Below are 17,098 nucleotides of genomic sequence, written 5' to 3' on the forward strand. Positions count from 1 at the left end.
AGCAGAAGGAAACCAGTGTGAATCCTTGTCTTCACAAGCTGAACAAATGTTTGCCATTAGCCCTTGCAGTAAATAAAGATGAAAATAATGCATTATGTTTTTCTCAACAAAAGTATAAATCCTTTTAAAGGTTGAAGTACCTGAAGGGGTAGTTGAAGAAACAACAAATAGACTAGAAAAGTCAAAAACAAAAAGACAGTTTTTTTTTTTTTTTTTTTTTTTTAGAAGAATACAATTTATTCAGAAATCCAAAATACCGGTAACCTATTTATTTTCTTGGATCACTAGTGTAGCTTTAGAACCCTATAGTGCATCAACAGACAAGTATTTCTTTTCTTCTAATAAAAGTGATTCTAAACTTTATTATATACCTTACACATCTTTGATATTTGCTTTATGTCTTTTTACAGCCAATTACAGAGTTTAAATACTTTAATATTTAACCAGAAATGCTAGTAATTCAGTAACTTGTCAGATTAATCAAAAGTTCTCTCAGTTTAAAGCTAACGTAATTTCCATTTCATCCTGATTAATTTTGGCAGCAGATAGGCTTATCCCAAAAACAGACATTAATGCCGAAGTACTGTGTGCTGAAAGAATATGAGTGGAAATTGCTGATGTCTGTGAGATCAGAGGAGCACACAATGATTAATTAAAATAACACTTTGGGGCAAGGAACATGCTTTCACTTTATCAGCAGAATCCTTTATAAGAATACTTAAAATATTTAACCCAAATAAAATTTAACTTCTCCATGAATTGAGAAACTTTTATTGTACTAATGTGCTTAAAGGATATCCGAAGTGACATGATGAGATAGACATCTGTTTGTACAGTGCCTAGCACACAAATCACTATGCAGTGTTTCTTTTTTTCTTTCTCTGCCTGAAAGAGTTAAATATCAGGTATGTAAGTGACTGACTCAGACAGGAAGTGACTCCACCACTTCTGCGTCTTATATTCCGAAAAATACGGTAAGTGTGAGTGGTTTCAATCCAGACTCCTGGGTCCATATGTTTTTAACTTTTTCTACTGAATTTTCTCCTAGGAGGTAGTTATTTTTCACCTTCTCTTTAAAATATGTTTTCAGCATTTCACAGTTGAAAAAAAACAAAACAAATAGTAGTTGAAAGAGTACTATTAAAGTGGCTTTGAGTATTTTCTTGCTTGCTGAGGGTTTAAAAGGCATTTTACTGATACGGTGTGGAAATATCACCTAGGAGAAATCTCAGGAGAAAAAGTGAATTGCATATGGGCCCCCGGAGATCCACACATTAAAGTCTTCACTACAAATGGCAGAAAGTTCATGTAAACAGCACTACACTGAGAAGTAGGAGCCCAAATTTGTAGGAACCAAGTAAGTTTGAAACTTACTTGATTCAAGAAAATTCAACATGAGTAAGGAACACCGCTTCAAACTGTACTAACAATTCTGTCTGACACCAGCTCCAAACGTTTAATATGATGCTGTGAGGAAATCGTATTATGTGGGTAGAAAAACTAAGATTTGTAAAAGTAATACCTTTTAATGGCAAACTGATAAAGTGAAATTATGCAAGCTAGCTCTAGTCCCCTTCTTCAGGCATATTTCCAGATGTTAACTGAAGATATACCTGATGTTATTCCTGTATGCAGGTATATAGTGAACACCAAGATGATAGTTGTACTGCCTGGCTACCATTTAGTGGGGAGATGTCATGTGATGCATTTCTGAGCAATTGTCACAAATTTGGAGGATGTTTGAACGCAAGCAATGGTATATCGTTTGGGTGTTTGCCTTTGTAAAGCATTGGATGTGGGGTTTTTGATATCTTCCTCAGTGTCTTTAAAGTCAGGTTGTAGGTGACCAATATTGGATCTCTATTGTTTTCAGTCTTTGGGGTGTATTTTAAGAGTTTCTCTCTGAGTTTTAAACTTTCTCTGTGTATTTTATCATCAATGATTTGTGGATGATATCCCTGATCTCTGAATATACTCTGTAGTGACATACGTTGTCTTTTTTTGTCTTTCAAATTAGACTCTGATGAAATAGCAAATTATGTTAGAGGTTATATGGAACATTGGTTTATTGACTATTTAGCAGTATTTCTGATAACACACTGTGGAAAAGTCAAAAGGATTTGAATCATAGTTTATCATCTGTGTAGTTTGCCTTCTTAGAACAGAAGGTATTTGCAATAATTCAGCTTTAAAGAGAAACCATACCAACAAATTGAACTGCATCCCAATCAGTAGCTAATTCCCCACTTTCCCATGAGAAATATTTCCTTTTCACAAACTATATTCTCATCAGGGGGCCTGACATCACACTGTGGGAGCCTTGTTGCATTGTGGGAAATAACAGCTGTTTCCAGCTGCCAAAAAGCCAGCAGCAGCTCCTTCCACTGACATCACCTGCCAGCTATGAAAATGTCACCTTGTGATACATTTCAGAATGTAAATCAGGGAGAGGACAGATTTCACAATAGGCAAACACTGACTTAATCATTTATACATAATTATTGTAAAAATGAAGCACTTTTTTTTATTACATTTTCATTGGAGTTCCTCTTTAAGTGAGCGATTGTGGTCTCTCACAATGCATCACTACTGAATATGTGAATTATCTCTCTATGCTCCAGAAGGCAGGCTTGCATCCTGAACTACTGGTGCATGGCAGGCCTATAGCTTATTAAAATTTACAGTGCCACAACAACTCCAACATGCAGACAGCCTGTTTCAGACTGTTGGTCCCAATTAGTGCATGGCAAGGTTTGGTATGGCTCTATGGGATAGGGATTGGACCAGAACAAATAAGCCTGGCTTCAGGGCCATAAAAAGATAATTTGCGTATTCAGGAGTGATGCATTGTGGAAGACCAGTCACTCACTTAAAGGATTTATGGGGCCAAATAAAAAAAAAAAGTTGTGTACCTGCATGAATTTTGAATGTATGGAGGACACCATCTGCGCCCTCCGTGCAGTTCCGCCGGGTCCCCGCTGCTTAATCTCCCCCCGTGCCGGCTCCCGACCTCACAGCCCGGGTCGGGCTGTCATGCCTTGTTAAAAATGGCCACCGGAGGTTGCCGTAGCTGCGCAGTCCGCATAGACGCAAGTGCGACTACGCAGCTCTAGGGCCTCCAACCCCACCCCCCCCCCCTCCGACCCACGCACAGGAGAGACTTCCATGCATTCAAAAATGGCATCCTCCGTGCATTCAAAATTCATGCAGGTACACAACTTTTTTTTTTAATTTGGCCTCGCAAGTCCTTTAAAGCTGAATTATCGCAAATTCCTTCTGTTTTAAAAAGGCAAACTACACTGAGCGTTGCTTTTATGTAGGAGGACTTTTCGGTTTCTTTTAGTACCCTATGTTTTCTGAATAGTTTTGGGTCACCCCGAGCTGCTTGGGTATTCTGTTAATCAGAGTTTTCCAAATGATCTGCACAATCTCGGGCCATGCAAGTTAGGAAAGCCTGTTTGAAATATTATTGCATATGAAACCATATAACTGTACTATATAACAATTTGGACTCCTTACTTTCATCTTCCCTGCAGCACAGTAATTGAGGTAATAAAGTTCAGTAATTTGTGGTGAGCGTTTTTTGCTTGAATTGAAAAACCGTTGAAAAAACGATCATTTGTGGCCACCTTTAGCCATATGCAAGTATCATTTTTCAGGTCAGCTATGCTTTAAAATGATTACTTCCACTTTGCCAGTTGATAAATTACCAATCAATCTGAGGCATTTCAGTATTTAGAGTTCTGATCAGCGGTGACTTTAAAGGCCACCTGAACTTGCCACAAGAATGTTTAACTAAACATGACTGTGTATTATGGGATTCTAATACTTAGGAGTCCCTGTTTGGCTTGACTCACCTCCATTGCTCCATTTTGCCCCACTTTTGTGGCTCCGGCTGTAGCCAAGGGGACAGAAGCTGAAGGTGCAGAGCATGCTCTGTGCTACTCCACACTTACTCATGAAAAATAAAGCCTATCTCTGTAAGGCATATTGGGAGAAGTTGGACTCTTTACTGGTTCTTATTCTGCATTGTTTTGGAACAGACGGACTGAAAGTGATGACATTACTCTGGCAGAGGTTGAGGTATCTGTTTTAGAGTGAATGTGTATTATAAAATCTGTACTGCTGATGATTGTAATGACATTGGAACTTGTAATTCATGTTACTGTGCTGAAGAGAATGCCGATTGTGGAGACATGTTTTCCACCCACTTTCCTGCTGAGTACTGTACCTCACTGGGATTAATACAGTCACCTAAAGGATTATTAGAAAAACCATACTAATACGATATTTGACCCCTTTTCACCTTCAGAACTGCCTTAATTCTACGTGGCATTGATTCAACAAGGTGCCGAAAGCATTCTTTAGAAATGTTGGCCCATATTGATAGGATAGCATCTTGCAGTTGATGGAGATTTGTGAGATGCACATCCATGCCACAAAGCTCCCGTTCCATCACATCCCAAAGATGCTTTATTGGGTTGAGATCTGGTGACTGTGGGGGCCATTTTAGTACAGTGAACTCATTGTCATGTTCAAGAAACCAATTTGACATGATTCGAGCTTTGTGACATGGTGCATTATCCTGCTGGAAGTAGCCATCAGAGGATGCGTACATAGTGGTCATGAAGGGATGAACATGTTCAGAAACAATGCTCAGGTAATCCGTGGCATTTAAACGATGTCCAATTGCCACTAAGGGGCCTAAAGTGTGCCAGGAAAAAATCCCCCACACCATTACACCACCACCACCAGCCTGCACAGTGGTAACAAGGCATGATGGATCCAGGTTCTCATTCTGTTTATGCCAAATTCTGACTATCGAGACTCATCAGACCAGGCAACATTTTTCCAGTCTTCAACTGTCCAATTTTGGTGAGCTCGTGCAAATTGTAGCCTCTTTTTCCTATTTGTAGTGGAGGTGAGTGGTACCCGGTGGGGTCTTCTGCTGTTGTAGCCCACACGCCTCAAGGTTGTGCGTGTTGTGGCTTCATAAATGCTTTGGTGCACGTTGCTCTTCTGTCAGCTTGAATCAGTCGGCCCATTCTCCTCTGACCTCTAGCACCAACAAGGCATTTTTCCCCACAGGACTGCCGCGTACTGGATCTTTTTCCCTTTTCACACCATTCTTTGTAAACCCTAGAAATGGTTGTGCATGAAAATCCCAGTAACCGAGCAGATTGTGAAATACTCAGACCGGCCCCTCTAGCACCAACAACCATGCCACGCTCAAAATTGCTTAAAGTGAACCTCCGGACTAAAAATCGACTCAGCAGCACTGAAAAGGCCTGGTGTTTCTTTAACAGTTTCACAGCATTAGAACTTTGTTTCTCTTATACAAGCCTCATTTTAGCTGCACAGAAGAAAACTGCCCGGGCTTTTTTCCCCTGATGCTGTGCAAAGCATGATGGGATTTCTGATTTTGTTGTTCTCGTTCTGCTGTTTTGGTGCAATTTTTTTTTTTTGTACATTTTGAATTTGACATTTAAAGCCTAGCGTGTGCAGCTGGGAGGGGTTATCTGGACACAGGTCAATTTGGAACTGTGTCTCCTGCTCCCTGTCACCTCCTTTCAACCAAAAATATGGCTGCCCCCATGACAAAGATGGCAACCCCCATGAGTCACAAACATTTGCCTGTTCTTTTAAAACAGGGTGGGTAAGAGATTATATTACCTATCTATTTTAATTACCATAACTAATGTAACTTGATGACAGTATGTTTGTTTAGGCTGAAGTTCCCCTTTAAAGTGAAACTTGATCCAACAGCATATGACCTACAAATTCCAACAGAGCCGGGACAAGGTCCTTAAGCACCCAAGGCTGAGACACCAAAGTGCCCCCCCCCCCCATTCATCACACACTGATTACTATTAGAGTAAGAAGCGCCCCAGGGCCCCCAACGCCCTCCAGGGATGTCAAACCGGTCCTACGAGGGCCGAGGTCCTCACACATTTTTGACACAGCTCAAATTAATTGATGGGACTGAATCAGGAAAGGTGTGGTCCATCAGGTAGAACACATTCCTCTCTTTCTCAGTCCATCCTAAATACTAGCATGGATCTGGCCCTCCAGGCCAGGAGTTTGACACCTGTTCCCTAATCTCTAGTTATCTGGCTTGCAGTCACTGCCATGTATCCCCTTATCTTATTTCTCTCTGCTACAAACACAATAGGGTGATGATAGCTGAGTGAGTTGTGCGCCCCCTCCTACACAGCGCCCTGAGGCTGGAGCCTCTCCTGCCTCTGCCTTGGCCCGGCCCTGAATTCCTGAGGTTCGAGGGAAAAAATAAATACAAAAATAGACGTTTTTAATCAAAATAAATATTTGTTAGGAAAAAAAAACCTGGGGGGCGATCTGACCCCACCAACAGAGAGCTCTGTTGGTGGGGAGAAAAGGGGGGGGGGTGGAATCACTCGTGTGCTGCGTTGTGCGGCCCTGCAGCTTGGCCTTAAAGCTGCAGTTGCCATTTTATTGAAAAAGGCCTGGTCTTTAGGGGGGTTTAGCACTGTGGTCCTCAAGTGGTTAAAGTCATTACTTTTTCCAAATCTGACACCTCAATTTGCTTTCAGAATGTAGATGCACACCAAGTATCCCAGCGTCTACTTCTTAGCCTTGCTAATACCATCTACCTTGTTCTATACAGAGTGACCTGAAAGTGTCCTCATACTGTCATTCAGGGATTTCAGTAATCTTTGTACTGTATGTAGAGTGGGTGTCCTCACCCTAGGGTGCCCCATTTGATATGAAATATGCTCTTTGTCTGGTTTTATGCTCCTCTTTTGATTTCAGAATGTGGCATGGAATGTCTTGTGCTGATTAGTTTGTAAAGTACTTATCCACTTTCCATTTGATTTTATTCACTGCTTAGCGAAATAATAAATCTGTATGAACAGTGAAATGGAGCTGACTTTATGGTGTAATCGGCCCAAAGCCCTCAGTGCATTCTGTGCCTTCTTCTCAGCAAAACCATTATTGCTAGTTGAGAGTGGCATCTAATGTACTCTGATCAGTAACTCTGCATTCAGTACACTGACAGACTCACCCCTCTATGGCTTGCCCTCTAATGATGGGGAATGCTTCTGTAGGTTGGCTACATGCTGGAAAATTAAAAATGATAGAAAACAAGAGTTGCTTCCGATTTGTTGTTTGGCCACCTTTCAGTACAGTCAGCATATGTGCTCAGTATAATAACAGCTGGCATCTGGTAGCAACGTTCCTTCATCTCAGTCATAGTCAGCAGCTAATCCCCTTCACAGATCACATCACCAGGCTCTGCAGCTCTATATCTTTAGGTGTACAGGCCCCAGGAAGGCACTGCTGGATCCAGGTGGATTAAATATTAAACCTTTTTTTTTATCATACAAACAAAAGTTTGCTTTCTTAAAACAGAAAGTATTTGTGATAATTCAGGTTGGAGTGAGTGGAGTGTCCCTGTAAGCCAAACGCACCTCCAGATCTGCTGGAATGCAATAATCCAACATGCATACAGACTGTTTCGGATTGGTTGATCCTCATCAGTGCATGGCATGGATACAAAAAAAAGGTTAACAATATTCATAGAGAGAGGCGCCAAACAAATTAAAATATGGTAAATTGGTAAAAATTGTATATGTTACGGCCAGAACCCGAAGTGTGGCCACTTCGCGTTCTGGCCGGCCACTTCGGGTTCTGGCCGGCCAATGTGCGAACTGGCCGCTGCGCTGCGGCCAATGTTCGAAATTGAATGTTTCCCTCGCAAGATTAATGTGTTTTCTGGCCGTCTCTGGCCAAATGTTGCAAAAGTGAGGTAATTTTAATGAAATGAAGCCGGCGGCAATTAGCGGCTGAAGCCGCCGGCTTCAGCTATCTCTCCTCCCCCTGCCCCTCTCTCTCTTTCTCCTATGGGCGCTGCCGGGGGAGGGGGGGACACGCGAGTCCCCCCAGAGTCGTTCGTGGCTGCAGGGAAGCAGAGCGGGGAGGCTGCAGACATGGCTTCTGCCAGCACCCGCTCTGCAGGAACGGCAGGATTCCCTGCCGCGACGAACGACTCTGGGGAACACATGTCTTCCCCCCCCCCCCATCCGGCTGCTAGTATTGGGGAGGAGAGGAGGCAGGGGGGAGGAGAGAGAACGGAAGCCGCCGGCTTCATTTCATTAAAATTACCTAACTTTTGCAACATTTGGCCAGAGACGGCCAGAAAACACATTAATCTTGCGAGGGAAACATTCCATTTCGAACATTGGCCGCAGTGCAGCGGCCAGTTCGCACATTGGCCGGCCAGAACATGAAGTGGCCGGCCAGAACGCGAAGTGGCCACACTTCGGGTTCTGGCCGTAACATATAATAAAATGGGAAGTATTAACCTCCCTCCACATAGAAGAGTCTTGAAGAAATTTATCATCGATATTCTTTTATTATGCACTCCAAAAATATATATATATTTTTTATATATGTCATTTTTACCATTTAAACATATTCGAATCTGTTTGACTCCTCTGTTTTACCCATTTACAACATACTGTGTCTACCATTGGTGGAAGGGTTTATTCCCATCTTTCCAATTTCTACAGAGAACGACCTCTTAATCCTTGGAGGGGACGGGTCGAAGTTCCCCTCCTGCCTGAAAAGTGGTTGTGAGTATAACCTCATATACTTTACACGTACATCATTTCTGGTCTAAATTTACTACTCTAGATTGGTCTCTCGATTTTCTCTCTCCATCTCCAAAATTAATCAAGAAGGTGAGATGCTATAAACGAGTCTTAGGTGGGGGCGTCATTCTTTATCAGATTAAAACTCTACATTATGAAAAATTATACTGTACTAGTAGACCCAAGCGGGCTCAAGGTCTTTTTTTTCTTGCCGCCGCCAGTGCGCATGTGCACGGCCGACGCGCGCACATGCAACTGCCGCGCACACGCGAACACCCGCCCGCCTTGCTCCCTGGTCCCGTCTAGCTGTCCGTTACTGCGCACATGCGCAGTAGCAAAAAACAGGGACAGCTGGACGCAGCGACACAGGGATTTTATTGTATAGGATACTAAGAAAGCAATACTAAGAATCTAATTTCTTTTCTAATTAAAGAACAAATTGGCGAAAGGGATCTCTTTTACTTTTTTATTTATTTATTTTTTTGCATTGAAGTAAATTGCCCTCACTTCCTACATCTCAGCACCCAATTTTGTGAAGGCACACACCATTCGCTCAAAATTGCTTGGTGCTTGACCTGGAATGGTTGTCAACCAGCTAAATGTAAAGTTGAGCTACTTATTCATCTACAAGGAAATTTAAGAAATGTTTCAAGGTTAAACACAGAACCTCTTTATGAAGTCATACATCTGTGTTATGCCACTGCAGTAACCATTTCATATACTGTATCTGAGGCTATCATGGCTATACAGGTAGTCCTTGGTTAATGAACGAGATAGGGACTGTAGGTTCTTTCTTAACCTGAATCTGTTCTGAAGTCGGGACGCTGTGCCATTTCTGTCCTTTGTGCCTCCAGTGTCTCCTTGGTCTCCATTATATCTCCTTTTGTGTCTCCCTTGTGCCTCCTTGTGTCTCCCATGTGCCTACCATATGCCTCCTTGTGTGCCCCAGACTCCCATGTGTCTCCCATGTTGCCACCTTTGCCCCTATTCTTTAAGCAGAGTAGGCGCAGCGGAAGCCATATCAGGGACATCTCACCTGTTCCGTGGCGGTGTAAGGTCCCATCGTGCTGCCCGGAAGCTGCGCGGCCCGTCCTCTCTCCATTTGCTGTTCCCCCGGCGGCTTCTCATGCGCCGCATAATGACGCATCAGGAGGAGCCGCCAGTTCCCGCTCGTCCCCGCGGGTGCTTACTTATCAGCGCTTCGTTTTCTGCATTGTCCGCCCGCAGGGATCGAGCGCGGTATCGATCCGCCGCGGTGGTCGGACACGTCTGATATTATCAATCGAGCCATCAGCGGCTCGATTGAGAAGAACTATTGCGCCGTGCATGCCCAGAATTAGATTGTAGACAGCCTTTTCACTGAAATATATTATGGAAGCTATTTAAACCTAGCTGTCAGAAAGAGGGGTAGCAGCATAGGCTAACACCACCCTACCTGCTATAAAGGAAGAAGTCAGCTGACCAATGAGAAGCGCCTCAGTTACAATAGGATACTTTTCATATATTGGTGTGCTTGGCAGTACATCATAGACTTTCCCAATTCAGTATGACCTAAGATCTGATTTAAGCTGGCAGAACAGTTGTGCCTATTCATAGCCACAGGGTGAAAGTAGGGTCAGAATAATACATATGGCACACAATTATAGCTTATCTCAACAGTATTGAGCCAGTCTGGCATTAGTTGCAGAGACAGGAACATTTCAGGCACTTATAGTTTGTGATGACACTATGGCAAATTCTCTGGATGTTTGGAGCTACTTACCTCATGAGTACTTTCAGAAACTGCTTACAATTTTCTTCCTACTAGAATTGTTGGAGTTTTAAAAACAAGTGTTAGCTCACCAGTTATTATTTTTATTTGTTGTATAAACATTTTTGCTCAACAGCCTGTATTCACAGGGGCCCAGAAGTTTTGCATGGTACTGTCAACGGATGTGCACATATATTCTACTTTTGAGATATAAATAAAAATACAACAATATTGAAGTTCAGTGATCGACAAATTCATGATAATCAAATAACTAGTTAAAAGTAGGGATGGTTATTGAGTTGCAAATAATTTTTGGCTTATACAAATAGTGATAATTTTATGCAACTGTTGACCAGTCAAAAGCCGCTGCAGGATTTGATTTCTATTTTAAAGGTGCATTAAAGCAGTAGGATTAGCCATAATGTGCCAGGGAAAAAAAAACCACATATCTAAGTAGATAAATACTTGATCTACTTACATAACACATGTATTGTACTGTCCACTTTTTGATTTCAGTGAATGTTATATAGTAAACGCAGAGAATTCTATTCCTGGTGGGGGCCATGTCTTTTGCCCACAGTTTGTCATTTCTGCCCTTTACTTTTTTTTCTTTTCTCCTCCAACCGCTGAGTCACCTCAGCCTTGCTTGTAAACAAAAGTGAGCAGGGGATCGTGTTTTAGATAGGCAGCTAGGCTGGGAATTAAATGGAAGAGGAGGAATATATTCTAGATAAAAAGAACCCCCAGCATGCAACTGTTTGGCACTGACTACTAAAGGGCCAGTGCTCCTTAAAGAGGAACTCCAGTGAAAATAATGTAATAAAAAAAGTGCTTCATTTTTACAATAATTATGTATAAATGATTTAGTCAGTGTTTGCCCATTGTAAAATCTTTTAAATCCCCGATTTACATTCTGACATTTATTACATGGTTCCATTTTTACTGTTGGCAGGTGATTTAGCTGCTGCATGCTTTTTTGACAGTTGGAAACAACTGTAAACAGCTATTTCCCACAATGCAGCAAGGTTGACAGACAGGAAACTGCCAGGAGTACATACTCAGAATTTCCTTGTGCGAGGGGTTTCACCACAATATCAGCTATACAGCGCCCCCTGATGGTCTGTTTGTGAAAAGGAATAGATTTCTCATGTAAAAGGGGGTATCAGCTACTGATTGGGATAAAGTTTAATTCTTGGTCGGAGTTTCTCTTTAAGTATGTGATAAATCCAAATAGTAACAGCAGAAAAAGTTTTGAATGCAGGATTAGCATCTTTATCACTTAATAAACTCAGACCAGTTGCTGTTGAAATTTGATTTTTAAGGTGACAATCCCGCTTTAAAGACTACCTAAAGTGTAAAAGAGCCTGTCATGACAGGCTCTGTCTTAAAGCGGTATAAAACTCTGACATAATATTCAATAAAAAACATGTTTTCCTACTTTTTATATCCCATACAGTTATCATATTTCATTTTGTGCATAAGTACAGTGGGATGCGAAAGTTTGGGCAACCTTGTTAATCGTTATGATTTTCCTGTATAAATTGTTGGTTGTTATGATAAAAAATGTCAGTTAAATATATCATATAGTACACACAAAGTGATATTTGAGAAGTGAAATGAAGTTTATTGGATTTACAGAAAGTGTGCAATAATTGTTTAAACAAAATTAGGCAGGTGCATGAATTTGGGCACCACAAAAATAAAATCAATATTTAGTAGATCCTCCTTTTGCAAAAATTATAGCCTCCAAACGCTTCCTGTAGGTCCCAATGAGAGTCTGGATTCTGGTTGAAGATATTTTGGACCATTCCTCTTTACAAAACATCTCTAGTTCATTCAGGTTTGATGGCTTCCGAGCATAGACAGCTCTCTTTAACTCACACCACAGATATTATAGTCAGGCCTGGGAACTGAGATGGCCATTCAAGAACGTTGTACTTGTTCCTATGCATTAATGCCTTAGTGGATTTTGAGCAGTGTTTAGGTTGGTTGTCTTGTTGAAATATCCAACCCCTGTGTAGCTTCAGCTTTGTCACTAATTCCTGGACATTGGTCTCCAGAATCTGCTGATACTGAGTGGAATTCATGCGTCCCTCAACTTTAACAAGATTCCCAGTCCCTGCACTGGCCACACAGCTCCACACCTCCACACCATGATGGAACCACCACCATGTTTTACTGTAGGTAGTGTTTTTCGTTGAATGCTGTGTTCTTTTTTCTCAATGCATAATGCCCCTTGGTATGCCCAAATAACTTAATTTTAGTTTCATCAGTCCACAGCACCTTATTCCAAAATGAAGCTGGCTTGTCCAAATGTGCTTTAGCATACCTCAAGCGGCTCTGTTTGTGCTGTGGGCGGAGAAAAGGCTTCCTCTGCATCACTCTCGCATACAGCATCTCCTTTGTGTAAAGGGTGTCAAATGGTTGAACGATGCACAGCGACTCCATCTGCAGCAAGATCATGTTGTAGGTCTTTGGTGCTGGTCTGTGGGTTGACTCTGACAGTTCTCACCATTTGTCGCTTCCGTTTATCCAAGACTTTTCGTGGTTTGCCTCTTCAATCCTTAACTTGAACTGAGCCTGTGGTCTTCCATTTCCTCAATATGTTCCTAGCTGTGGAAACAGACAGCTGAATTATTTGAGACCACTTTCTTTATCCTTCCCCTAAACCATGATGGTGAACAATCATTGTCTTCTGGTCGTTTGAGAGCTGATTTGAGACCTCCATGTTGCTACTCTTCAGAGAAAATTAAAAGAGGGAAACTTACAATTGACCTCCTTAAAACATTTTTTCTCATAATTGGATTCGCCTGTGTATTAAAGTCAGGGGTCACTGTGCTTATCAAGCCGATTTGAGTTCCAATAATTAGTTCTAAAGATTTTTGAATCAATAAACTGACAACCATGCCCAAATTTATGCACCTGCCTAATTTTATTTGAACAATTATTGTGCACTTTCTGTAAATCCAATAAACTTAATTTCACTTCTCAAATATCACTGTGTGTCTCCCATATGATATATTTAACTGACATTTTTTATCGTAACAACCAACGATTTATACAGGAAAATCATGATGATTAATAAGGTTCCCCAAACTTTCGCATCCCACTGTATTATTATTCATTTAGAAATTACAAGTTCCCAAAGTACAATTTTTTTTTTTGCTCTGAGAGCTGACTTTGCATTTTATTCATAACTGGTGTATTCATATAGTAATGTGTGCAGAAATGCTTTCTGAGTATCTCTCTGTGTTCTGGAGTGTTTGATTTGCAAAAGAATGTTTACATTCCTCACCAGATACAATTAAGTAAACACAAGATAATGTTATCTTCAGTTCAAATGCGTCCAGCTTTCCCTGCAGGGAGCTTGTAAGTCCTGTGTTTAACTAGTTGAGTGCTGTTCTAGTAAAAAACGAACAAAAAAAAGCACAGTGGTATTATATAATATGCTGTAAATAATCTTTTAGAGCAAAGAAGAAATGTTGGGTTTCATACCACTTTAGTGTAGCAAGATCAAGATAGGGAAGTGAGTCTCAGGCTTAAATACTTTCCTGATTCGGCGTAATCAGGTCACAGGTGACGCTCTGCTACTTCTCGGGAACGTAGTCACCAGCCATGTTTCCGGAGTCTGCTGCAGCTCTTTGAAATCCACTGGCTGAGTTTCTGTGGCGAACCCACAGCTCAGCAGCTATCAATCAGGCTGTGACTTCCGAGTTAGGGGCTGGCCCTGGCAATGCAGATGGGCGTGGCCAGTGTCTCCACAGAGATTTTAAAAAAAAACCCTGCCAGAGGGGCCGTGTGATCACTTGTCTGGAGGGATTAGGTCAGAACAAGTATGTATTACACACACACACACACACACACACACACACACACACACACACACACACACACACACACACACACACACACACACACACACACACACACACACACACACACACACACACACACGTAAGGGGAAGGTTATTTTAAGACTGTTCTATGAGTATAATTAATGCAGTCCCAGCACCCAAATAACCATGCACCTCTTTTCATTTTATGCACTGGTAAGATTCAGGAATTGTATGCTTATTGCCAGGCCTTATGCGCCGGAGAAAAAAATATCATCAAACATGTCCATGGTCATCGTATTCTTAATATACCGTTATTCCACACTGGTTTTGTGCTCCTCACTTTCATGAGAGTAGGCATAGAACCCTTATGTGTCATTCTGCAGTGCTGAGACATCAAGAGAGAAGACAATATGCCTGCACACACACATTTTCATTAAAGTGATACTGCTTTCATGATGGGGTCAAATGTAATTAGAGTGATTTTGCTTTTTCTGGTAGGAATATGAAAGTGGAAATCTTAAATGAACACACTTGAGCTGACAAGTCTTTGTTTCTTATTTTTCATGCAGTGAGTGACAGTTGTTTCAGGAATCTTGCAGAAGATCGAAGTGGCATAAATCTCAAGGATTTAGTCCAAGATCCTTCATTGTAAGTACCTTCTAAGTGCCATTACTGTTGAAACTGTAGTCTTGAAATATGTTTTCATTTCTTATAAAATATATATATATATATATATTTTAATTTATATCACCCAGCGAGGTACTGCAGTCTTCACATCTAATTTTTAATGCTCTAAAATGGGACTTGCTTTTACTAAAACTTGTTTAAAAGTTATGTTTTACTTGTTTTTTAATATTGTACTCCTTTAAAACCTATTTTTCCTTTTTTTCTTGTGTATGCCTTTTCAGTATTTTGGGGAGGCGTTTTACTAGTACTTCTGAGGTTGTAGTCATTGTTTGCAGAATGAATAACTGTAATTATTTATTTACTATGTTTTTTATTTATTTTTTTAACTTCATTTGTGAAAGTCAATGATTGTACGTCTTTAAACTTTTTTTTTTATATAAATGGAATGCAAGGCTCTAATGCATGAAGGTAGTATAAATAATAAATTGTAAGAAGGAAATTGGACTCGTAAAACTGGAACCTGAAAGAGGTAGCTAATGATGAAGTCAAATCTGAAAAAATGTAATACCAGGAGTTTGAATTAACCTCCCTGGTGGTACACAGTTTGAGGCTGCGTCCATGGGAGGATTTTTTTTTAAATAAAATGTCTTTTTGTTGTTTTAGCCGCACCTAACTAAAAGCCCCCCCCCCCCCCCCCCCCCCCCTGTTCGCCGACGGCAATATTTACCCCTCGGCGATCCCGCGAAAGCCGCAGCTTCACCATTCAGCTTCACTCGTCGCTATGGTGATGATCGGGCATGACATCATACACAATCCCGATCCTCCCCATAGCGAAGCCTGGAGCTGATTGGGAGGCTGCGCCATCGCGGGATCCCTGGGGGGTACGTTTTATGGCGGCGATCGGTGGAGAGCGTCGAAACTTGGGGGATATAGTTAGCTAGCCCAGTGCTAGCTTTACCTCCTTGCCAGTTATCCCGAGCTCAGCTCAGGGTAACCTGCGCAGGAGGATTTCTCAGGCCTCGCTGGGCCGATTTTCACATATTTTTTTATTGCAAGCAGCTAGCACTTTGCTAGCTGCGTGCATATTTCGATCGCCGCCGATTTGCTGCTACCCGCCGCGCCGCAACCCCCCCCTCCAGACCCCTTGCGCAGCCTGGCCAATCAGTGCCAGGCAGCGCTGAGGGATGGATCTGGATTCCCTCTGACGTCCCGACGTCCACGACGTCGGTGAAGTCATCCTGCCCCGTCGCCATGGCGACGAGGGAAGCCGAGCAGGAAATCCCGTTCTGAACGGGATTTCCTGCTTTCAGAGAGCGCCGGCGGCGATCGGGTTAGGTAGGGTGATGCCGCTTGTCAGCGGCTATCATGTAGCTAGCGCTAGTAGTAGCTAGTGCTAGGCTAGCTACATGAATTAAAAAAAAATTAAAGTGCTGCGCCGCCCCCTTGCCGACACAATTGGAACGGCAAGTGGGTTAAAGTGAACCTAAAGGCAACAAAAAAAAAATCCTCCTGGCCGCAATAGCAGCATAGGGGGCAATATACAGGCTGGGAACGCGAACAATCACTCGCGTTCCCATGCCTGTCGGCCGGTGACTGCCAAACCGGAAGTGTTCGCCGGCGGGTCCTGGGCCATCGGAGCGAGGCTGCGAGGGCACCAATCATCTGCAGGGGGCTGAGGGAAACCCCAGGCGAGTTAATCTCATTTTTTTTTTTTATTTTAGGTTATCTTTAAGCATATACAGTATGTTTTATTAAAAGAAATCCTCCCGGGGCCAGGTGATCCTCTGCAGCGGCTAGCCCGAGCGTAGCTTGGGGTTACCGTCAGGAGGGTTAAAGACTTTTAAATATTTGGGCCAGGAACTCACCTGTGGAGGACTGAATTAAACCTAAAATGATAAAGGGCCCTTTTCCACTTGCAAGTGCAATCGCGCAAGCTGCCATTTCCATTCGCCGTGAATGCGCCATGCAGCTGTTGGGAGCAAAATGTGATCATGCCGGGAATGGTGGAAGCTGCTGATTATGTTCTTAGTTTCCATTGTTTAAGAGAAAATAAATATGGCAGCCTCCATATCCCTCCCACTTCAGGTGTTCTTTAAACTGATTTGGCTTTCCAAGGCAGTCATTGCACTTGTCATTAAAGAGTTAAAGCAGAAATCTGAACTTGTTTAATAATAATCTCTCATCGCTTTTATAATCCGCTTTGAAAGATTGGTAAAAAGTAGTTTTTGGATCCTGTGAGCTTAAATTAAAGTTCG

The 17,098-nt window shown here is 42.0% G+C and overlaps 1 protein-coding gene across 25 annotated transcripts in view; it reads left to right on the top strand.

Moving 5' to 3' along the window:
• The window catches only part of GPHN (gephyrin), a 468,752-nt gene that overhangs the window by 117,231 nt on the left and 334,423 nt on the right, over positions 1–17,098 (top strand). For all 25 annotated transcript variants that reach the window (XM_068253294.1, XM_068253293.1, XM_068253298.1 and 22 more), the window contains exon 2: positions 14,786–14,864. In XM_068253294.1, the coding sequence (XP_068109395.1) occupies positions 14,786–14,864 (79 nt within the window). The remainder of the gene's footprint in view (positions 1–14,785; positions 14,865–17,098) is intronic.

Source organism: Hyperolius riggenbachi, chromosome 9 (assembly GCF_040937935.1).
Source record: "Hyperolius riggenbachi isolate aHypRig1 chromosome 9, aHypRig1.pri, whole genome shotgun sequence".
Lineage (NCBI taxonomy): Eukaryota > Metazoa > Chordata > Amphibia > Anura > Hyperoliidae > Hyperolius > Hyperolius riggenbachi.